This window comes from Callithrix jacchus, chromosome 1 (assembly GCF_049354715.1).
Source record: "Callithrix jacchus isolate 240 chromosome 1, calJac240_pri, whole genome shotgun sequence".
In the NCBI taxonomy this organism is placed as follows: domain Eukaryota; kingdom Metazoa; phylum Chordata; class Mammalia; order Primates; family Cebidae; genus Callithrix; species Callithrix jacchus.
Genome location: NC_133502.1, coordinates 142,070,913 through 142,096,649, shown reverse-complemented (window position 1 = coordinate 142,096,649; position 25,737 = coordinate 142,070,913). Strand labels below are relative to the sequence as shown.

General features: G+C 38.5%; 1 protein-coding gene across 29 annotated transcripts in view; it reads right to left on the bottom strand.

The window, feature by feature from the left end:
- Positions 1-25,737, bottom strand: part of UNC13B (unc-13 homolog B) — a 230,410-nt gene that overhangs the window by 163,489 nt on the left and 41,184 nt on the right. For 19 of the 29 annotated variants that reach the window (XM_078371391.1, XM_078371324.1, XM_078371384.1 and 16 more), the window contains 2 exons: positions 7,666-7,695; positions 4,662-4,761 (listed from right to left, as the gene is read on the bottom strand). The exons of 3 other annotated variants lie outside the window; for them this stretch is intronic. In XM_078371391.1, coding sequence (XP_078227517.1) covers positions 4,662-4,666 — 5 coding nt within the window. In that variant the 5' untranslated portion in view covers positions 4,667-4,761; positions 7,666-7,695. Of the gene's footprint in view, positions 1-4,661; positions 4,762-7,665; positions 7,696-19,573; positions 19,851-25,737 lie in introns of all 29 variants that reach the window. 7 more of the 29 variants (XM_078371379.1, XM_078371382.1, XM_078371323.1 and 4 more) reach the window with 2 other exon arrangements.

Here is a 25,737-nt window from a genome sequence, read left to right as displayed (position 1 = left end):
GCTGGGCATGGTGGTGCACACCTGTAATCCCAGCTACTTGGGAAGCTGAGGCACAAGAATCACTTGAACCCCGGAGGCAGAGCCAAGATCACACCATTGCACTCCAGTCTGGGTGAGAGTCAGACTCCATCCCACCCAAAAAAAGATTGAGGGGAAGGATTTATGAAAGGGAGTCCAGGTAGAAGTAGGGTCCCTGAGAACATATAAGTTTGACAGAAACACGTTGTCAGAGTCAAGTGAGGGGCTCTAGAGTGTGCTAGTTCATACCACTCAGTCCCTGGAGGACTCATTAATTATTATTAAACTAGGCACTATCACTTATAAGTAAAATTATTACCATGGGATGATAAATATAATGATTTTCCTATAATAATAACCAGAAGAAAAAATTCAAAAAGAAATCATTCCAGAAAGAGCCAGATAAGCACTCTTTTAAAAGCAGTGTCATACATGGTAGAATATCTGCTTGGAAGGACTAACTCAAACATAATCCCAGTCTTAAACTAGAATATGCAAATAGTACTTGTGTTAATGCTAAAAACATTCTTCAGAAAGCTCTTATTGAAACACAAGGTTACTTGAAGGGTAATCCAAGAAAGATGGGAAAAGACCAATTCCAGCAGAGAAAGCAGAAAGGCATTCTCAGGAAAACAACAGCTATTCATCACAAGTAGAAGTTTCAAGTTTGTACTTTAGAGAAAGCTTGGGTTCTTGTTGTACTATAAATGTTCTCAGATTCACAAGTTTGAGATATAGAATTATAGCCATATAATTCATGTCAGGTGTTGAAAATAAATAAAGCAAGGAAAATTTGTCTCTTTCATACAAATATAATATAGCATAGAAGGTACTGAGTTAATTTATTCATTTAATTAATATTTCCTGAGCACTTACAAGACATATGACTTGGTGCTTTGGAGAAGAAACATAATATAGGACTCAGGTTTTGTGTCCAAAAACATCTAAACTATCTGGAGAGCTGTTCAATGCCACAAAGTAGATGAATAAACCTAGCCACTAAGTTACAGTGTTCAGAGTGGGGAAACTAAGCTTTTTGTCACATAGTTTAATTCAGTGTCACTAAAAAATTAATCTTGGAAAATACATGTAACATTTCAAATCCATCAGACGTATCCTTCATTTGAATATGGAATAGAAAAATTGCTTGGGCCAGGTGCAATGTCTTATGCCTGTAATCCCAGCATGTTGGGAGGCTGAGGTGGGAGGATCACTTGAGCCAGGAGTTCGAGACCAGCCTGGGCAACATGGCAAACCTCATGTCTACTAAAAAACAAATTTTTAATTAGCTAGACATTAAAAACAAATTTTTTATTAGGTACTACAGATATACACTAGGAGGCTAAGGCAGGAGAATCACTTGAGCTGAGGAGATCAAGGCTGTAGTGAGCTGAGATGGTGCCACTGCATTCCAGTCTGGGCAACAAAGTGAGACCCTGTCTCACAAAATATTAAATAAAAAAAAAAAGAAAAGAAAAATTGCTTGGGGATACATATGTAATATTCCCATAGCAACTCCCAAATAGCATCTCTAGCTTACAGACAGAAGAAATAGCCAGAGGTCTTTAACAGCTTGACTTGAACAGATAAAGAAGAAAATCTGTTCTTCAGAGAACTCTCTGGGGAAGAGGCCCAAACAATGAATATATATTCTATAAGAAGCTTCTCATCTCACCTACATTTGCTCAGTAGGCCCAGCTAAGACAAGTCTGAGAGCTCTATTTATGCTTCAGACCCAGGACCCTAGGGAAGTTTCTTTTCTGATAATTAATTCAATCAATAATATACATAAACATGTGTATAGAAGACTCTGGGCTATACAAATTCACACAAATGGTAAAGATGCCCACCTTACTCTTAAGAAATGAACAATCTAGTCCTAAAAACAAGATATGGAAATATTAAAAACAATATAAGAAATGCCAAAATGGATCTTAGATATTGCCACATAATACCTCATGGAGAAGGAAAAAGGAGAACGGAAGACAAGGAAACCAGCAATGAAGTTTCCAGTGACAAAAGAACAGGGTAGTAGACAGAGTTCTGCAAGGAATGAACCAAAAAAAATAATAATATAATAGGACAGGATAGGAGGAATAAGAAGTAGGAAGAGCAGAATAGTAGAGAAAGTAGCTAATAAAACCCACAGGTAAAAGAAGAGAGGGCAAAATTCACACAGCATCTCAATGTGAAAGACAAGGAAGAAAATTCACAGATATCACAGCAGGGTTGAAAGGGGAAGTGCTATGGGAAATTGGAAAATAAACACATAAGAGTAAGACTAGCTATGCTGATGAGAGGCTCCAGAGATCACTGTGCTTCACATGATAGGAACAGTTATAACCAGAAGTAATGGTTATAGCGAACTTGAAGTGCTAGGATACCATAGCCAGGACTATGGCTAACATACTGGCATGGAAAGAAGTTTTTATAAACCATAAGTAGCTGACTCTGCACACTGCATGTATAAAGAAGGAAACAGATGCTTACTCCATTGCTGGTTTCCTGTCTCACAGGTCTCATGGCACTGTCACTGAGAGAGGGAATAAATGAGGTTTATATAATCTTGAGAGAAAGGCAACCAATGAGAAACATAACACCATTGGCCTCCTTCTGTTTGAAGCCCAGTTCTCCCTCAGTTTCCAAGACACCATTATCTCCTGGCTCTCCTACCTCTCTGTTCAATCCTTTTTAGTCTCCTCTGTCCCCTCATTAAATGCTGCTACTCTCCAGCTTCTACCCCAGTTCCTTTATCACCACACATATTCTCTCCCTAAGCTTTCTCATCTTCACCTATGGCTTCAAATGACCAAAATATTTCTCCAAAGCAGATGTCTTCCCCGAGTGCCGGCTTCAGGTTTCTAACTATCTTCTGTACTTCTCCTTCCTATCTGTCCTATATGAATCTCAAATATAAGATTGTCCATAACTGATCTTATATTAATCCCTATCCTAATGAGTGGCATACCACCCACCCCATCTTCCAACAAAATCTTTTGTTTCTACTTACTGAAGATCTTCTATTCATCCATTTTTATGTCTTCTGCTATTGTCCCAGCCCAAAAGCTCATAATCCTTGCCTTTAACTATAACAATAATGGTCCTATAGGAAGCAATACAGGCCAGATGCAGTGGCTCACACCTTAATCCCAGCACTTTGGGAAGCCAAAGCGGGAGAACTGCTTAAGCCTAGGAGTTTAAGATCAGCCTGGGCAACACAGTGAAACTCCATCTTTACAAAAAATAAAAACATTAGCCAGGGTGTGGTGGTACATGCTTGTAGTGTCCACTATTCAGGAGGCTAAAGCAGGAAGATTGCTTGCGCCCAGGAGTTAGAGGCTACAGTGAACTATGATCATACCACCGCACTCTAGCATGGGTGACAGACTGAGATCTTGTCTCAAAAAAAAAAAAGAAGCAATATATTAAGAGCCCAGAGGATTGGAAATGTCTCCCCATAAAAATAATAACCATCCCTATGTCCCTGTGAGCTGCACTATAAAACAGGCAAATCGATTTCATTCAGTTTCAAATATCACAGCAATTTCAATACTTTTTCTCATTCAGCCCCTTCATGCCCACCTCCAACTCCCAAAAAAGCAAGCATAATCTTGTGAGAGAAGTAAACCTTTACAGATAAGGAAATTAGCATCCTAGAAAGCTAAACGATTTGCCTAGTTCTTGAATATATTCTATACTTTTCTCCCCTTTTCTAGAACAGGAACAAAAAATTCCTGAAACTTAGGGGAGGAAAGAAAGAAATATCGAGTTCTTAAAGCCAAAGTTTAATTAAATCATAATATACTAAACTTTGTGGTACACAAGAAATTCTACTAATATTTATTCATTTTAATTAATTAAATATAGGACATTTTACTCCATAAAGCAAAAGGATTAAGCACAGAAATCTTTAGCTTCTGAAACAGATGACTTAGGTACACAAAAAGACACAGTCTCTCACATGCCTGGCCCCATTCCTTCAAGGAGCCTTCTAAAGATCAAAGAAAGACAAAGTTATGTTTAATGTCATGCTAAGTATGTTGTACTATATTCTAATTCCGACCATTGAGAAAATCTGACTATGTAGTATTTTCACCACACACATCAATTGAGAGTTTACCTGCATTATTATTCATCTCTAAGTACAAATTACGAATCCACAAAAAAACAAAACTTCTTTAACTCACTTATTTCTATAACGCCGCAGTTTTCAAGAGTATTTAACAGTACCAGTACATTTTATAAATCTCGAAAATATAAAAAATTTTCTAATTGTTTCATCCAATGCAATTATCTTTTTTTGAGACGGAGTTTCGCTCTTGTTACCCAGGCTGGAGTGCAATGGCGCGATCTTGGCTCACCGCAACCTCCGCCTCCTGGGTTCAGGCAATTCTCCTGCCTCAGCCTCCTGAGAAGCTGGGATTACAGGCACGCGCCACCATGCCCAGCTAATTTTTTGTATCTTTAGTAGAGACGGGGTTTCACCTTTTCGACCAGGATGGTCTCAATCTCTTGACCTCGTGATCCACCCGCCTCGGCCTCTCAAAGTGCTGGGATTACAGGCGTGAGCCACCGCACCCGGCCGCAATTATCTTAAAACGATTATGAAATGTGTATGCACACTGCTGCTGCAGAATACTTACAACATGAAATCCTGTTCCCAGGAAGGCTGATCACCACGAACTGCTACAGTTGTACTCTTCACATTCTGAACTTTCAGGGTCACATATGTGTTAAATTTATCTTAGAAAAAATGCAAAATGGAGACATAATATTTAGTGCTCAGATTGTTACCCTTTTCTCACAAAACTTTTGGAATTAATATAGAAATTAAAGTATTACATGTGCAAGAAAAAAATGAAGCTATATATTGTACAATATAGCCTCATTCAAGAGATAGTAGTTGCTAAAATTATAAAACTACACACTATCTTCAAGAGCATAATCTCAAATACTGTTTTTTTAAATTTTAAGAAATTGTATATATGACCCAACAGATATGCATACACTCTCTTAAACTGAGACAGATGCATGAATGCAAGATACGATAAATTGATATTTTCTTTTCTAATTTATTTAATCTATTTCTATGGAAATCCTAAACTACTAAATTGATTTTTATACCTCACTTGCAGTCTGGGGGGCAATATCCAAATCTAATTGATCTACTAGGAAAGATAAGGTACATAAATTTAATAAGATGTAGAAAGAGATAAATACCAGAAGGAAAAAAGAAAAAGTGATAAGGAACTGCAGAGCTGTTGACTGGGGCAAGAATTAAGAAAAGATCTTCACAAAGAAAGTAGATTTCAATCTTGATCTATTCGGTTTGGCCTAAAGCACAAGTTACAGAAAAAGAGTTTTGTTTTTTTTTTGAGACAGGGTCTTGCCACGTCACCAAGGCCAAAATCCAGTGGCACGATCTTCGCTCACTGTAACATCTACCTCCCAGGTTCAAGCAATTCTCATGCCTCAGCCACCCAAGTAGCTGGAATTACAGGTGTGCGCCACCATACCCAGCTAATTTTTTTATTACTAGTAGAGACGGGGTTTTACCACATTGGCCAGGCTGGTCTCAAACACCTGACCTCAAGTGATCTACCCGTCTCAGCCTCCCAAAATGCTGGGATTACAGGCATGAGCCACTGCACCTGGCCAAAAAAAGGAATATTATCACAGAGTTGAGAAAAGGAAATTCTCTAACCTGAGAGTACAAGTTGAGTACTTTTGGGTGGTGACCTGAAACTTCAAACTCAGGCATCTCACCTGATGCTTTACTACAGCACATTTGGCACTTGCTAACTACATCCACATCAGCCATGATTAGGGGCACTAAACTGAGGGTTTGCTTTTCTATGTAAGAAATTAATCCTAATTTTATAAAATGAAAAAATAGCAAACTATCACTTTTGACTCATCAAACTGGCAAATATTACTTAACATGATTACCTAATGTTAGAGAAGATGTGAGAAAATGGGATCTGTCATACACTTTCAGCTGAAGGTAATCTTATTTTTTTAATATCATTTAAAATTGTGTAGTTTATACTTATCAACATGGAAAACTTATGTTAAAGATGTATGAAGATAAAGGCCCATAGAAGGAGAATCTCCATCCATATCCAGTAGTAGCACCACTGCAGTAGGCCACTGAACTATGTTTTATATCACATTATTTTGTACTCTGCCCCCAACGTACTGACCAGAACAAGAGTAAATAACCCAAGAGTAGCCAGTCCATGAGCTGGCCAAAAACTGAAACCAACCTGATTCCTTGTCAAAGATTTTAAATAGGGTTAAAGGATAAATATTGACAATTGGTGGTTGGTGCTGAAGCTAGAAAGAAGGGGTATAAATTCCATTGAAGCAGCTATTATGGGTGCAAGATGGATAAGCATAGAAAACCAGCTGGGAGAAAAACAACCGAGCAGATTCTCAGAAAAGAGAGTTCCTAACCCAGAGCCAGCAGAGAGAGTAGTAGGCTCAGAAACTGCTTTCATTACTGTTGCTCCCAAGGTCCAGTTTTTCAGATTTTTCTGGGTTCCCTGGGTTCCCAAGCATATACATATATTTCCAGTAACCTCCCAGCTCCCTTCTCTTCTTCTCCAGCAGCAACCAGAGGAAGTCTTCCTAAGTGACATTCAAAATTGAGGAAATGCATATTAAAATAAGGAAATACCAGTTTTCATCTTCAGATGGACAAAGATTTTAAAGTTTCGTATTTGAATGTTGATAAGGATTTGGGAAAATACATGTGCACAAACTTTTGTTCTCAGTATATATAGTAAAAACCTGCAGAAGAACAATTTGGCAAGAGTTACCGAATTTTTAATAAATATATACATCTTTGACCCACCAATTCTATTTCTGACTCTAGTACATAGATACATTTGCAAAAGCAAGCAATAAGGAGTGCACAAGAACACTTATTGTTTGTAATAGCAGACACTTGGGAACCTAAATATTAATATTAATCGATCAGGGACCTATTAATCAATCAGGGAAAATCTACAACAAAATTCTGTATAGCACCTTAAAAGAATGAACCAGACACACACACACACACACACACACACACACACTCTCTGTCTCTCTCTCTCTCTCTCTCTCTCTCTCTCACACACACACACACTTTCATCATGTTGCTAGAGAGGAAAAGCAGGTTGCATAAGATATGTTTCACATGGTCTATTTGTATATTTTAAATTTTAAGAAATTTTATATATGATCCATAGATACACATACATATAGTCTCAAACTGAAACAGATTCATGAACTGCAAGACCTGATACACTGATATTTCAATATTTATCCACTAATTGTCAATATTTATCCTCTTGCCCTATTTCAGACTTTTTCTGAGAAAAATTGTGTAGTTTTGTACTTATCAACATGGAAAACATAATTATATCTGAGAAAAAGTCTGAAAAGTTATATCAAAACCTCTGGATATATAGTTATTATTGAGAAGTAGAACTGGATTAACCAAGGGGTAATAAAACTAATTTTTCACTAGATTAATGATTTCATTAATCTAGTAAATAAATTAAATTACTAAATTTGATCAATGAATTAATGATTTTTTAAAATTGCTTTAAAATAATGGAAAATACAAGAGGAAAAGATTTAATAGAAGGCTAGCCTTACCTGGTGAACCCTGGAATTTGGCCCTTTTAACTGCAAGAGAAAAAAAGAGGATACCATGAAGAATATTTCCAAATTCATTTTACTTGAGCAACATTTCTTGGGCACCATGTACCAATGTTAGAGTCAGGTTTAGATTGTTAAATCCAATCCTGAAGGAAAAAAAAAGCTGAGACTTCTGATCAAAACTTGAAAGGCAGAGAGAGCCCTTAAAAGTCAATCTAATCTCATATCCAGTGCAAAAATCTCTGTTCCAGGCTCCTGACAACAAGGTAGAGAGATCTAAATTACTCCTGTGGCAGGCAGCCAGTTTCATGTGAGATATCCTCCAAAGGTTTAAGTTACAAATGTTCCTTATTTAAAACCCATCATAGAAATTCCCTCTATTCTCTTCACGCAAAAAGAAGAGCATAACATGCCAGATCTAGATAAAAACATTTAAAATAAGAATGAGAAATAACTTCTTTCTGAAAATAAGCAGATATTAAGAGGAGCTCCTGTCAATGTGATCACACAGTGCTGTTTCCAAAAAGGCAGTAGAGAACTACACAGGAAAGAATCCCACACTGGGAGTGTACATGCTAGTTCCTGGGAAAGGTCAAAGACCATACATGCAGGAAAATTGCTAAATCTCAGAAAGCACCAAATAACTATCAAAGAAGATGAGGGCTACCTGCCACAGGGGGAAAAAAGATAAAAGAAAACCCTAAAACACAAAACCTGGAAAAGATACTTAAGGGTGTATGTCTGCCATTCTCTTTATCCTGCATTACTACTGAAACCTTCATCTTAACTAACATCCAAGCCTTGCTTAATACTTTTCTGTACCTTTTACAAGGTCCTCTTCATTTTCAGACAGGATTTTACTAAAATCTATTCTTTTTATTGAAACAAAGTCTATCTCTCACTGGAGACTGCCTTTTGTAGTCCCATTTCAGTTCAAATACTCTTCCCAGCTGGTGTTCTTTTTCATAAATGTGTAGAAAGTACATACACATCTCTCTGAATGGCCTGGCTAAAGCTACCTTAAAAAGATTAAGCTCTATAATTACTAATTGGTCAATAAGCATAAATTGGCCATTATGCTAGTTAACTATACAGTGATAATAATGGTTCCGTGATGTGACACTCAATTATTGAGTGTCAACTTGATTGGATTGAAAGATATAAAGTATTGTTCCTAGCTGTGTCTGTAAGGGTGTTGCCAAAGAAGATTAACATTTTAGTCACTGGACTGGGAGAGACAGACAAACTCTCAATCTGGATGGGTATCATCTAATCAGCTGCCAGCGCAACTAGGATAAAAGTAGGCAGAGGAACATGGAAGGGCTAGACAGGCTGAGTCTTCTAGTCTCCATCTTTCTCCCATGCTGAATGCTTCCTGCCCTTGAACAGCAGACTCTGAGTTCTTCAGCTTTGGGACTCTTGGTCTTACACCTGTGCTTTGCTCTCAGGCCTTTGACCACAGACTGAAGGCTGCACTGTTGGTTTCCCTACTTTTGAGGTTTTAGGACTCAGACTGCCTTCCTGGCTCCTCAGCTTGCAGATGGCCTAGTGTGGGACTTCACCTTGTGATCATGTGAGTCAATTCTCCTAATAAACTCCTATATATATGGGATTTATATATATATATATATATATATATATATATCCTATTAGTTCTGTCCCTTTAGAGAACCCTGACTAATACAGGTTCTTTCTGGGGTCGGGGGTGGGGAGGTTAGGGGGGTTGAGTGTGGGGATGGGGGTTAAGGGAATGGGGGGATGGGGCACAGGGAGTGGGGACCTGGGGGGTAGGGATAACCTTGCAATCTACCAAGGCAGTGGAATCATCTGAGGGCTGTTAAAGCACACATTACTGAGCCATATCACCTTGGTTTCTAGACTCAGCAGGGGCTGTGAAACTGTATTTCTAACAAGTTCCCATGTGATGTTGCTGGCATTTACTGGCTAAAGAACAGGGATGCTGGTAAATATTCTACAGTATACAGGACAGTTCTCCAGAGTAAAGCCTATCCTATCCTGCCACGAGTGCTACCTATCACTCTATACCTCCAGGAGGTCTAGGGACTAGCCTATCAAGCCTGCTGCCACCACTAAAAGCCATACATGCTGCTGAGTGGTGCAAGGATCGGCACACCACTGCTGCTATCACTGTCAACTCCTCACACATCACCTGGGGGATCCAAGGACTCACCCACTTGGTCGGCTACTGGCACAGCCAGCACCCAAGCATACCACCTAGAGGCCCAAGGGAGCCCAAAGAGTGGCATTCCTAGAATGCCACTGCTACTACTGATTCCAGAGGACGAGCCCATCTGGCATATCCATCCCCAGCAAAGTCCTGTTACAGCCTCCACTAACAACTGCAGCCTACACCACTGAGAAGTCAGGAAACCAGTCTGAATAAAGGTGAATAAATTATATGGAGACTACATTACTGCACCCACCCAGAATCAAAGCCAAAGCACCTTTCCCCAACAACAATATAGTTACATCTATAGAAAAAACTCTTCCCCTAAAAAAGCCAACCAATTCATAACATTAAAAGAAGCAACTGTTACAACACATACACAAATATCAATATAATAAAACAAGAAATATTCAGCCAGTCATGGTGGCTCACACCTATAATCCCAACACTTTGGGAGGCTGAGGTGGGTGGATAACTTAAGATCAGGAGTTCAAGGCCATCCTGGCCAACATGGGAAACCCCATCTCTACTAAAAATACAAAAATTAGCTGGGTATAGTGGGACACACCTGTCATCCCACCTACTCAGGTGGCTGGGGTGAAAGACTCACTTGAGCCCGGGAGGCAGAGGTTGCAGTGAGCTGAGATCGCACCACTGCACTCTAGCCTGGGTGACAGAGTGAGACCCTGTCTCAACAACAAAAAACAACCACACAAGAAACATGGGTTCTTCTTGTCTTTTTCTAGTTCTTAGTGGAAAGGCTTTCAGCTTTTCCCAGTCAGTAGGATGTGAGTTGCGGGTTTGTCACATATGGTCTTTACTGTGTTGAGGTATGCTCCTTTTATGCATTTATTTTTTATTTTCTGCAAGAAGAAATGAAAAGATCTGTGGTTTCTATTAGCCATGAAGTCACAGGCACTCCTAATACAGATTCGTTGCCTACAGTGTCCTATAATTGGGGGATAAATTACGTTTCAGTTAGAGGTTAGTAAAAATAAAGGGTTTTTTCTTCAAGTTCACAGGTCCCTGAAAATTAAAAATCCCTGTACCAGACCAGTGTTTATGCATAATTTTTAAGAGTATTTTTTATGAAGGGATGTTACAATTTATCAAATGCCTTTTCTATGTCTATTGAGATGATCTTACAGTTTTTGTCCTTCATTCTGTTAATGTGATGTATCACATTTACTGATTTGCATATGTGGAACCATCATTAAATCCCTGGGATAAATCCCACTTGATCATGGTATATTATCTTTTTGATATATTAGTGGCTTTGGTTTGCTAGTATTTTGTTGAGGATTTTTGCATCTGTGTTTATCAGGAGTATTTGCCTGTAGTTTTATTTTTTTGTTCTGCCATTGTCTGGCTTTGGTAGACAATGGCCCACTTTCTTTTTTTTTTTGAGACAGAGTTTCACTCTTGTTACCCAGGCTGGAGTGCAATGGCACGATCTCGCCTCACCGCAACCTCCGCCTCCTGGGTTCAGGCAATTCTCCTCCCTCAGCATCCCGAGTAGCTGGGATTACAGGCGTGCGCCACCATGCCCAGCTAATTTTTTGTATTTTTAGTAGAGACGGGGTTTCACCATGTTGACCAGGATGGTCTCGATCTGTTGACCTCGTGATCCACCCGCCTCGGCCTCCCAAAGTGCTGGGATTACAGGTGTGAGCCACCGCGCCCAGCCTATGACAATGGCCCACTTTCACAACTCTCATTCAACTTAGTACCGGGAGTCCTAGCCAGAGCAATCAGGCAAGAGAAAGAAATTTAAGGCAACCACACTGGAAAAGAGGAAGCCAAACTGTCCCTCTTTGCACATGACATGATCTTATATAAAGAAAAACCTCAAGATGCCACTGGTTGTTTTTTTTTTAACTCTTAGATCTGATCAATAAATTCAGTAAAATTGCAGGATACAAAATCAACTACAAAAATCAGTAGCATTTCTATACACTAATAATGAACTAGCTGAAAAAGAAATCAATAAAGTATTTGCATTTACAATTGTTACAAAAATATTCAATACCTAGGAATAAATTTAACAAAAGTGAAAGTCCTCTACAACAAAAATGACAAAACACTGATAAGAGAAACTGAAGAGAACACAAATGGAAAGACATGCTATATGCAAATGCATTCTAACAATATTGTTAAAATGACTGTATTACCCAAAGCAATCTAGAGATTAAATGCAATCCCTATCAAAATAACAATGCTATTCTCCACAGAAATAGAAAAAAAAAATCCTAAAATTCATATAAACCACAAAAAATCCTGGATAGCCAAAACAATACTGAGTAAAATGGACAAAGCTGGAGGTATAATACTATCTGACTTCAAAATCCATCAAAAAGCTAAAGTAACCAAAACAGGTTACAACTGGTATAAAAACTGACACACAGGCCAATAGAATACAATAGAGAACCCAGAAATAAATACATGCATTTACAGCCAATTGACTTTCCAACAAAGGCACCAGAAAAACACAAAGGAAAGAGTATCTTCAATAAATGGTGTTGGGAAAACTGAATATCCATATTACAGAAGAATGAAACTAGGCATCTCCCACCATACACAAAAAACTCAAAATGAATTAAAGAGTTAAACATAAGACCCAAACATTAAAACTACTAGAAGAAAACATTAGGGAAACACTAGGACATTGGTCTAGGCAAAGATTTTGTGGCTAAGACTTCAAATGCATACAAATAAATGAAAATAGACAAATGGGACCCTATAAAACTAAAAAGCCTTTGACAGCAAAAGTAACAATCAATAAAGAGCAACCTACAGAATGGGAGACAACATTTGCAAACTATTCATCCAACAAGGGACTAATATCCAAAATATATAAGGAACTCAAAGAAATCAAGATTTTTAAAAATCCCAAAAAGAAGTGGACAAAGGATCTGAATAGACATTTCTCAGAAGAATGGCCAACATGTATATGAAAACAATGCTCAACAGCACTAATCATCAGGAAAATTAAAATCAAAACAGTGAGCTATCATCTCACCCCAGTTAGAATGGCTATACCAAAAGCAAAAAATATAACAGATGTTGGCATGGATGCAAAGAAAAGACAACTCATATACACTGTGGACAGGAATGTAAATTAGTACAGCCATTATGGAAAATAGTACAGAGGTTTCCCTAAACAGAACTACAACATGATCCAGCAATCCCATTACTGGGTATTAAAAGGACGTCGAGGGAGAACGATCCAAGATGGCCGATTGCTAACATCCCGGGATTGCAGCTCTCAGGGAAGGCGCGGAGAACTAGAGGACGCCACACTTTCAGACAAAGTCTGGTCACTCACGGAGCAGAAGATCCCCCAGTGGTGGAAACACACGAGTCGCCAGCGCGACTCTCGTGGTTGGCGCAGCGGTTCCGCCGGCACCTCGACGCAGCGCTCTGCGCAGAGTAAACGGGACGGGTTCCCCTTCTGACCGAGGTTTGGAGCCCCGGGAAGGCAGAGTCGCTTACTACGGACACAAGAAGGAAGCCCGACAGGAGAATCCTGGGCAGAAGAGCACCATCAGTTTTAACGCCGCTGCTCTGGCCCTGGGAACTAACAACCTGGACGCCCACTCAAGAGACCTAATCTGAAAGTTGGTAATTTCAAAGACGACAGGAGAATAAATTTACAATGACGGGAAGAAACCAGTGTAAAAACCTGAGAATACTCAAAGTCAGAACGCCTCTCCCTCTAAAGATGATCACAGTTCCACATCGACAATGGAACAAGGCTTGATGGAGAATGAGCGCCTCCTGATGACAGAATCACTCTTCAAGGAATGGATAATAACAAACTTCGGTGAGTTAAAAGAACATGTTGTAGCCCAACGTAAAGAAACTAGGAACTTTGAAAACAGGTTTGATGAAATCCTATTGAGAATAGACAACTTAGAGAGGAGTATGAGTGAATTAATGGAACTGAAGAATACAATACAGGAACTCCAAGAAGTATGCACAGGTTTAAACACTTGAATTGTTCAAGCAGAAGAAAGGATATCAGAGGTCAAAGTCCAACTTAATGAAATAAAACGTGAAGAAAAGATTAGAGAAAAAAGGATAAAAAGGAATGAGCAAAGTCTCCAAGAAATGTGGGACTATGTGAAAAGACCAAATTTACGTCTGATAGGTGTACCTGAATGCGACGGAGAGAATGAATCCAAGCTGGAAAATACCCTTCAGGATATTATTCAGGAAAATTTTCCTAAACTAGCAAAGCAGGTCAACATTCAACCCCAGGTAATACAGAGAACACCACAAAGATATTCCTCAAGAAGAGCAACCCCAAGGCACATAATCGTTAGATTCACCAGGGTTGAAAAGAAGGAGAGGATACTAAGGGCAGCCAGAGAGAAAGGTCAGATTACCCACAAAGGCAAGCCTATCAGACTTACAGCAGATCTCTCGGCAGAAACTCTACAGGCCAGAAGAGAGTGGGGGCCAATATTCAACATCCTCAAAGAACAGAACCTTCAGCCCAGAATTTCATATCTAGCCAAACTAAGCTTCACAACTGAAGGAAAAATAAAATCTTTTATGAACAAGCAAGAACTCAGAGATTTTATTACCACCAGGCCTGCTTTACAAGAGCTTCTGAAAGAAGCATTACACACAGAAAGAAACAACCAGTATTAGCCTTTCTAAAAATACACCAAAAAGTAAAGAGCACCAACATAAACAAGAATTTACACCAACAAATGGATAAAACAGCCAGTCAACATCAAATGGCAGTAACCCTAAATTTAAATTGACTAAATCCCCCAATCAAAAGACACAGCCAAAACCCAACGGCATGTTACAACCAGACCTGTTTCACATGCAAGGATACACAAAGACTCAAAACAAAGGGATGGAGAAAGATTTACCAACCAAATGGAGAACAAAAATAAATAATAAATAAATAAAAAGCAGGAGTTGCAATTCTCGTATCGGATAAAATAGATTTTAAAGCAACAAAGATATAGCGGTAAAAGGATCAATGCAACAACAAGAGCTAAGGATCCTAACACCCAGATAGGAGACTTAGATTCAATGAGACAGAAAATTAATAAGGATATCAAGGACTCGAACTCAGATCCAGAACAAGTAAACTTAATAAATATTTATAGAGCTCTCCACTTCAAATACACGAAATATACATTCTTGTCAATACCACATCACACCTACCCATTAGTTTAAATGAAACATTGATTGGCCATTATTAATACCCAATTTTTTTCAAAATAAAGCAATATTTCCATTTACTGTCCCTCTTTCTCTTCCTCTTTCTTCCTCCCCTTTACTTATTTTTTTATTTTTTTTCTTTCCTTCTCTCAAAAAAAAAGAAATCAACTTGTAAACCTCTAGATCCAGGTCGGCAATGTCTCTTTCATTGCTTGATTTCCTTTCTTCCCCTCCCTCCCTCCCCGCTTCCTCCCTTCCTTCCTTCCTTCCTTCATCCCTTCCTTCCTCCCTACCGTCCTTATTCCCTTCCTTTCTGCCTTCCTCCCCCCCCCAAAAAAAAAAAATAAATAAAAGGACGTCAGTATGTCAAAGGAAAGGATGTCAGCATGTTGAAGGGATATTAGCATCCCCATGTTTACTGCAGCACTATTCATGATAGCCAAGATATAGAATCAACCTAAGTGTCAATCAACAAATAAATGAACAAAATGTGGTATATACACAATGAAATACTATTCAGCCATAAAAAAGAATGAAACTCTGTCATTTGCAGCAACATGGAGGAACTGGAGGGCATCATTTTAAGTGAAATAGGCTTGACACAGAAAGACAAATTTTGCATGTTCTCACTCATGTGAGAGCTAAAATGAAGATCTCTTGGAGGCAGAGAGTAGAATGATGGTTATCAGATGCTGAGAAGTGGGAGAAGGGTGGTGAAGAGAGGTTGGTTAATGCATACATGCAGTTATATTGAAGGAATACATTGTATTATGTGATCACAGACTGGAGTGAATATAGTTATCAATAATTTGCATATTCCAAAATAGCTACAATATTTGAAATGTTCCCAACACAAAGAAGTGATAAATATTTTAGATGATGGACATCCTAAAATACCTGGGTTGATCATTATACATGGTATTCATGTACAGAAATATCACATGTACCTCATAAATATGTACAGTTATTATGTGTCAAAAAAAATGGCCTTTCTATCTGGCCCCCAAAAGAGGGTATAGAAGCATGAACCATCTTATCTTTCTTTGAGCATTTATATTTTGCTTGACTCCCATGCACACATGTGCATGTAATAAAATTTATACGTATTTTTTCCTGTTTAAAAAATGCTATCTACAACAGCATCCCCCAAAATATTAAACTCTTGAAATATATTTAACAAAAGAAGTGTAAGGCCTATAAGTTGAAAACTACAAATGCTGAGGAGAGAAATCAAAGGAGTAACTAAATGAAGAGATATACCATGGTCAATGTTTAGAAGACTCAATATTGTTAAAATGGCAATTCTCCTCATATTAATCTACATATTCAAAACAAACCCAATCAAAATTCTAGCAGGCATATTTTTAAATACCGACAAGCTGGTTTTAAAATTTATATAAAAACACAAAGGACCAGAAGAGCTAAAAAACATTTTGGGGAAAAAAAGATGCTGGCGTAATTATACCACCTAATCTCAAGTTATATCATAAAGATACAGGAATCAAGACAGTGTGGTATTATCATAAAAAGACATAATGATCAATGGAAAATAATAGGAAGTTCAGAAGAGACCCACACACATATGGGTCAACTGATTTTCAACAAAATTGCCAAGGCAATTCAATTGAAGGAAAAGATAATCTTGTTAACGGTACTGAAAAAAATTCGATATTCATATACAAGTGCATATACATTTTTTTATTTTATCTTTACTATACACGACATGCAAAACTTAAAATGAGAAATAGAAATAAATGTAAGAGATAAAACTATGAAATATCTGGAAGAAAACATAGGAGAAAATCTTAGTGACCCTTGGTTAGATTTCTTAAATTGTATGCAAAAAATGCATGAAGTTTAAAAAAAAATGTACAAACTAGTGCTATGATTTGACTAGTGCTATGATTTGAATGTGCTATGATCTGAATACTGCATGACAAGCAAAACAAAAATGAATTGTCAAGAAAGAAAAAAAGTAAAAAGGATACATAAGATCACATCAAGTAAAAGATCTTCAGCACAGCAAAGGAAAGGAAACAACAAAGTGAAGAAACAATCCACAGAATGAGAAAAAATATTTGCAAACTATCCATCTGACAAGGGATCAATAACCAGAATATATAAAAAGCTCAAACAAGGCAATCAGAAAAAATCTAATAATCCAATTTAAAAATAGGCAAAAGACCTGAAAACATATTTCTCAAAACAAGACAGGCAGGCTGGACATGGTGGCTCACACCTGTAATCCCAGTACTATGAGAGGCCGAGGAAGGTGGATCACTTGAGCTCAGGAATTCCAGACCAACCTGGGCAACCCAGTGAAACCTGGTCTCTACCAAAAATACAGAAAATTAGCCAGGTATAGTGGCATACACCTGTGGTCCCAGCTACTCAGGAGTCTGAGGTGGGAGGATCACTTGAGACTAGGAGGCAGAGACTGCAGTGAGCTGAATTTGCACCACTGCACTCCAGCCTGGGTGACAGAGTGAGATTCTGTCTCTAAATAAATAAATAAAACACACAAATGGCAAACAAGTACATAAAAAGGTGTTAAACATCAATGATCATCAGTGAAATGCAAATCAAACCTACAATGAGATATCATCTCACCCCAGTTAAAATGGCTTTTATCCAAAAGACAAGCAATGAGAAATGCTGGCAAAGATGTAGAGAAAAGGTAACCCTTGTACACTGTTGGTAGGAATATAATTATTACAGCCACTATGGAGAACAGTTTGGAGGTTTCTCAAAAGACTAAAAATAGAGCTACTGTATGATCCAGCAATCCCACTGCTAGGTATATACCCCCCACAAAAAGAAAAATCAATAAATCTGCACTCCCATGTTTACTGAAGCACCATTTCACTATAGCCAAGATTTAGAAGCAACTTAAGTGTTCAACAGCAGATGAATGAATAACAAAAATGTGCCACATATACACAATGGTGTACTACTCAGCCATAAAAAAGAATGACATCCTGTCATTTGCAACAACATGGATGGAACTGGAGGTCATTGTGTTACATGAAATATGCCAGGCACAGAAAGACAAACTTCAAATGTTCTTATTTATTTGTGGGAGCTAAAAATTAAAACAAGTGAACACACAGAAATGGTGGAACTATGGATAACAGAAGCTATTGGAAAGAGTAGTTGGGGGGGAGTGGGGAAGATTAATGAGTATAAAAATATAGATAGAATAAATAAGATCTAGTATGTGATAGCACAAGAAGAGGACTACAGTCAATAATAATTTATTGTACATTTCAAAATAACTAAAAGTATATAATTAGATTGTTAAACAAATAAAGGACAAATGGTTGAGGTGATAGATACCCGATTTACCCTAATGTAATTAAGCACTGTATGCCTTTATCAAAATATCTCATGTACCCCATAAATATATATATGTATTATGTACCCCAAAATTAAAAATTAAAGTATATAAAATGAGTGGAGAGTGAATAAAAATATATATTCACATTTGCTTATACCTGCATAAACAAACTCTGCTAAAGATGAAACTGGTAATGATGAGTTAGTCATTCATACAAAAAAAGATGAAATTAAGCCCTTCATGCTAACACAATTATGAATTATCAATGAATTAAATACCTAAATGTGACACTACTTTAAAACTTTCAGAAAAAAAGAAGAGACTAAATATCTGCATGATAGACAAATAGACATATACACACATTTTAGAATAATAGTCCTAAAAGGAAGGTATGGATACCAACTTTGAGAGTGACTACAACTTGGAGAGAGAGACTGAGACAGTAAAGAGAATTTCAACTTTATCCACCGTACACTATTTTTCAATCTTGATTAATGTAACAAATCATTAGCATTTGTTAAATCAAGATGGCAAGTATGCAATATATTATTCCATCTTCTTTTTTATAAGTTTGAAAATTTAAAGAAAACAATGTCTTTACTTTTTTTTTTTTTTGGAGACAGGGTCTTGCTCTGTCACCCACGCTTGAGTGCAATAGTGCAATCACGACTCACTGCAGCCTTGACCTCCAGGGCTCAAGCAATCCTCCTGCCTCAGCCTCCCAAGTAGCTAAGCCCACAGGTATGTGCCACCACAACTGGCTAATTTACTATGTCTTAAAATTCAAATACCCACTGGACTTGGAAAACAATTTCTATCTATACCTCATTGTTTATACACTGGTTTTCTACAAATGTAGCAAGGTACTGAAACTGGTGTGCTATCTGCCAGCGATGAGTCAACTGGCTTTCCTAACAGTGAAGGCAGAGAACAACCCAGGCAAAGACTCTGCACTGAAAAGACCGAAGAAGGAAACCCCCAACTGGGACCACCAGCCACTCCACTGCCAATAAGGTTTCTCCCCAATATTGAGTGTATGGAAATCTAAGGCTATCAGCCTAACGCAAAGTAAATATACTTGTTCTACAGAATTTTAAAAATTTAACCATGAAGGAAAAACCTGAACTTTCCTCCAGATTTTGATTCTCACTCAATTCTTTTTTTTTTTTTTTGAGATGGAGTTTCGCTCTTCTTACCCAGACTGGAGTGCAATGGCGCAATCTCGGCTCACCGCAACCTCCGCCTCCTAGGTTCAGGCAATTCTCCTGCCTCAGCCTCCTGAGTAGTTGGGATTACAGGCACGCGCCACCACGCCCAGCTAATTTTTTGTATTTTTAGTAGAGACGGGGTTTCACCATGTTGACCAGGATGGTCTCGATCTGTTGACCTCGTGATCCACCTGCCTTGGCCTCCCAAGGTGCTGGGATTACAGGCTTGAGCCACCGCGCCCGGCCTTCACTCAATTCTTTGATGCTGTGAAAAACAAACACAAACATTAACTCTGCACATTTCAAAATTAACCACTTTTGGCCAGACACGGTGGCTCATGCCTATAATCCCAATACTTTTCAAGATCAAGGCAGGAGAATTCCTTGAGGCCAGGAGCTGAGATAAATGGAGCCTGGGAGGAAGAGGTTGCAGTGAGCTTTGATCACGCCACTGCACTCTAGCCTGGGTGACACAGTCAAACCCTGTCTCAAAATTAATAAACAAATGTATTAAGCTGTGTGAATCAGATCAGCTTGGATATCCATATGTCCTTTTTCACAGGTAACCTTCTAATAGATCTACACAAGCACCAAATAAGAGCTTTGAAGAGCAAAATTAAAAAAATATATAATAATAGCAGCTGTCTGTCAACTACAATTCCATGTCGCTTCTTGCCATCCCATTAAGTATATATTTTTCATTGTTAAGTTTCCTAGTGTGTGGACATGTTATCATTTTTGTTACCCCTTTAGACTTGGCTCCTAGAACTAGAAATTATGTTTCAGAGAAAACCTGGTGAGAGAAAGACCCTATCTCAAAATATATAATAGAAAATGCCAGACACTCATTGCCTAGACTCCCTTACATATTATAATATTTTCTTTATTTCCATACCTAAAATTTTTTTTTTTTCCGAGTCTTGCTGTGTCATCCAGGCTGAAGTGTAGTGGTATAAACACAGCTCACTGCAGCCTCCACCTCCAGGGCTGAGCCTCCTGAGTAGCTAAGACTAGGTGCCTCTACCACATCCAGCTAGTTTTTATATTTTTTAGAGACAAGGTCTCACTGTATTGCTCAGGCTGGTCTCAAAAAACTTTCAAGCTCAAGTGATCCTCCCTCCTCAGTCTCCAAAAGTGCTGGGATTAGCTGGGCGCGGTAGCTCACGCCTGTCATCCCAGCACTTTGGGAGGCTGAGGCAGGTGGATCATGAGGTCAAGAGATTGAGGCCATCCTGGTCAACATGGTGAAACCCTGTCTCTACTAAAAATACAAAAAATTAGCTGGGCGTGGTGGCGTATGCCTGTAATCCCAGCTACTCGGGAGGCTGAGGCAGGAGAATTGCCTGACCCAGGAGGCGGTGAGCCGAGATCGCACCATTGCACTCCAGCCTGGGTAACAACAGTGAAACTCCGTCTCAAAAAAAAAAAAAAAAATAGTGCTGGGATTACAGGGTATGAGCCACCACAACCAGCCTTAACTATTTTCTGACCTTATTGCATGGACTAGGACTGCCAGTAAATTATTAAATGTAAGTAATGATAGTAGGCATCCTTGTATTGTTCCTGACTTTAAAGAAAATACTTCTAGTAAATCAATACTGAGTATGATGTTTGCTATAGGTTTCTTTAAAGCTTATTTTGAAATAACCAGATACACAAGGAGTTGCAAAAGTAGTACAGAGGTCATATGTACCCTTCACCCAATTCCCACCAATAGTTAAATCTTATATAACTATAGTACAATATCAAAAAGAAAAAACCTGACTTGTGTGCATAGTTCTGTGCTATTTATCATGTGTGTAGACCCATGTTACTGTCATCACAATCAAGATATAGAATTATTACATCACCACAAAGATCTCCCTCCTACTACCACTTTATCATTATATCTACATTCTGACTTATCATCCTGAACCACTGGAACAATTAATCCGTTCTCCATCTCCATCATTTTGTCATTTACAGAATGTTACACACATACAATGATAAAGAACGTGACCTTATACTCAGGATAATACCAAGTTGTTGAGTGTATCACTCATGTAGTTGGTTATGCTTTTATATCTACTCTGCCAACTGTCTTTAAATCTGTGTTTAGCCTATTTACATTTAATGTAATTTTTTTTTTTTTTTACAATTGCACCTGACACATTTTATTCATTTATTTTTTTTTTTAGGAAGGGAGGAAGGGAGGAAGGCAGGAAGGGAGGAAAGGAGGAAAGAAGGGAGGGAAAGAGGGAGGGAGGGAGGGAGGGAGGGGAAAGAAGAAAATCGAGCAATGAGAGAGACATTGCCGACCTGGATCTAGAGGTCTACAAGTTGATTTCTTTTTTTGCTTTTTTTGAGAGAAGGAAAGAAAAAAAAAAAGGAGTGAAGGAGAGGAAGAAAAAGAGGGAGAGAGAACAGAAATGTTGCTTTATTCTTAAAAAAAATGAGTATTAATAATGGCCAATCCATGTTTCATTTAAACCTATGAGTAGGTGTGATGTGGTATTGACAAGAATGTATATTTTGTATATTTAAAGTGGAGAGCTCTATAAATATTTATTAAGTTTACTTGTTCCGGATCTGAGTTCGAGTCCTTGATATCCTTATTAATTTTCTGTCTCATTGAGTCTAAGTCTCTTTATAGGTCTTATGTATCTGGGTGTTAGGATCGTTAGCTCTTCTTGTTGCATTGATCCTTTTACCACTATATCTTTGTTGCTTTAAGATCTATTTTATCAGATACGAGAATTGCAACTCCTGCTTTTTATTTATTTATTTATTTATTTATTTTTGCTCTCCATTTGGTTGGTAAATCTTTCTCCATCCCTTTGTTTTGAGTCTTTGTGTATCCTTGCATGTGAAACAGGTCTGGATGTAACATGCCGTTGGGTTTTGGCTGTGTCTTTTGATTCGGGGATTTAGTCGACTTAAATTTAGGATTACTGCCATTTGATGTTAACTGGCTGTTTTATCCATTCGTTGATGTAAATTCTTCTTTATGTTGGTGCTCTTTACTTTTTGGTATATTTTTAGAAAGGCTAATACTGGTTGTTTCTTTCTATGTGTAATGCTTCTTTCAGAAGCTCTTGTAAAGCAGGCCTGGTGGTAATAAACTCTCTGAGTACTTGCTTGTTCATAAAAGATTTTATTTTTCCTTCAGTTGTGAAGCTTAGTTTGGCTGGATATGAAATTCTGGGCTGAAAGTTCTGTTCTTTAAGGATATTGAATATTGGCCCCCCACTCTCTTCTGGCTTGTAGAGTTTCTGCTGAGAGATCTGCCATAAGTCTGATAGGCTTCCCTTTGTAACTAACCTGACCTTTCTCTCTGGCTGCCCTTAGTAATTTCTCCTTCGTTTCAACCCTGGTGAATCGAACGATTATGTGCCTTGGGGTTGCTCTTCTTGAGGAATATCTTTGTGGTGTTCTCTGTATTACCTGGGGTTGAATATTGTCCTGCTTTGCTAGTTTAGGAAAATTTTCCTGAATAATATCCTGAAGAACATTTTCCAGCTTGGATTCATTCTCTCCGTTGCATTCAGGTATACCTATCAAACATAAATTTGGTCTTTTCACATAGTCCCACATTTCTTGGAGACTTTGCTCATTCCTTTTTATCCTTTTTTCTCTAATCTTGTCTTCTCGTTTTATTTCATTAAGTTGGACTTCGACCTCTGATATCCTTTGTTCTGCTTGAACAATTTGAGTGTTTAAACCTGTGCATACTTCTCAGAGTTCCTGCATTGTATTCTTCAGTTCCATTAATTCACTTATATTCCTCTCTAAGTTGTCTATTCTCATTAGATTTCGTCAAACCTTTTTTTCAAAGTTCTTAGTTTCTTTACATTGGGCTGCAACATGTTCTTTTAACTCACAGAAGTTTCTTATTATCCATCTTTGGAAGCCTGATTCTGTTAATGGGATGCGCTCGTTCTCCATCAAGTCTTGTTCCCTTGTTGATGAGGAACTGTGATCCTCTTTAGAGGGAGAGGCGTTCTGATTTTGAGTATTCTCAGCCTTTTTACGCTGGTTTCTTCCCATCATTGTAAATTTATCCACCTGTCGTCTTTGTAGTTACCAACTTTCAAATTAGGTCTTTGAGTGGACGTCCAAGTTGTTAATTCCCTGGGCTGAAATACGAGCAACCCACTGCGCCGGCCAAAACAGCAGCGTTAAGACTGATGGTGCTTTTCTGCCTGGGAATCTCCAGTCTGGCTTCCTTCTTGAGTCCGTAATAGGCGACTCCCTTCCCGGAGCTCCAAACGTTAGTCAGAAGGGGAACCAGTCCCGTTTACTCTGCACTGAAAGTTGCTGCGCCGAGGTGCCAGCGAAACCGCTGCGCCGGCCACAAGAGTCACGCTGGCGACCCGTGTGGCTCCTCCAGACCTCGGTCAGAAGGAGAACCAGTCCCGTTTACTCTGCACTGAGAGCTGCTGCGCCGAGGTGCCAGCGAAACCGCTGCGCCGGCCACAAGAGTCGCACTGGCGACCCATGGAGCTCCTCCACTGGGAATATTCTGCTCCATGAGTGACCAAAATTTGTCTGAAAGTGTGGCGTCCTCCCATTGTCTGAGCTTTCACTGGGAGCTGCAATCCCGAGATGTTAGCAATCGGCTATCTTGGATCGTTCCTCCACCTGTAATTCCAGCTACTTGGGAGACTGAGACAGGAGAATCACTTGAACCAGGGAGGCAGAGGTTGCAGTGAGCCAAGATTACACCATTGCCCTCCAGCCTGGGTGACAAGAGCTCAGTAAGAATATTTAATTATTTTCTTCTCTCACATTCTCTTTCTTAGCACCTTTATTGTGAATCCCACCTTAGCCCCCAACGGCCGCCGCTGCCCGCCGCTCACCTCCCAGACCGCCCTAATGTAATTATTAAAATGTTAGGGCTTAAGTCTGCCATTTTATTTTTTATTTTCCATTTCCTTTCTCTGCCCTTCCTGTGGATTACTTAAATATTTTTCAAATTTCTATTTTATCTATCATTAACAGGGGTTAACAGGAGTTAGTAAAGGTGAGGAGCCATGGTCTTTCCATGGCATGTGGCTAAAGTAGGGTGGTTATCGTCTAAAAGTTTCTGTCTTGGGAGGTTTCCTCTTTCCCCATCTTTTACGGAGAAAAGCTATTCTTGGCTTTTGGGGGGTGTTATGTTCCCATTGCCATTTCTGACCAAGTTGCCAGTTGATCCAGCACCCATGATATATGAGACAAACGAACAAACAAGCAAGCTTGTGGAACTCACTCCTATGTCATTCCATGGGTCCTAAAATTCCTACTTGATCTGCCATCTTCTCTTTACCTTTCAGACTCTTCTTGTGTTTGTTTATACACAGTATCCAGGATTTTGAGCTATCCTTAGCAGGAGCAATACAGAACAATCCATCCTGGTCCAGAAAAGAAAGCTCCCTTTTGAGTTTACTATAAATTTGTATCATGAATGCTTACTGAGTTTTATCAAATGCTTCTTCTGCATCTGTTGAGATGATCCTAAGATGTTTCCTCTTTAGTCTGTTAATGTGCCCAAATACATTAACAGATTTTCAGATGATAAACCACTCTTTCATTCCTAAAATCAACTTAACTTGATAAATGCTATATTATTGGTTTATATAAAGCTAGATATATTTCAACAATGTCTTTATGACTCTTGGTACTTTATTTAGGCTTAGAAATGGCCTTAGTATTTCTTTCCAAAAGTGTTATTGTCTGGTAATAGTAATATTAAATTACTATCATCATAAAATAAGTTAGGAAAAGTTCCCTCTATTACTATAAAACTCAGGCTCAGAGATACCAGCAATCAGAAGACACTAACAGGCAACTGCTGGCTTTAGCACCTGCTCATCTGTTTTCTTATTGTGGATGGCCTTCCAAGAATTCAACTCTGTAGGAAAAAATTATTTCATTTTCTCTCTGTCAATAGTGTATTAAGGTGTACTAGAATGAGAATAGTTTCCTAAGAAAACTAGTTCATCATATTCCAGTAAAAAAAACTCTGCCCTTGAAATTATTACATCTGAATTTTAACTAATCCATATCTCTAAACTCTTCCCAGAAAAAAAAAACAACCTTATACTACTTTAACTGCATCTCTACTTTCTACTTTACATCCTACTGTTGTCAGGAACTTTATTTCCTTCTTGTTTATAAAACTGTAACATATT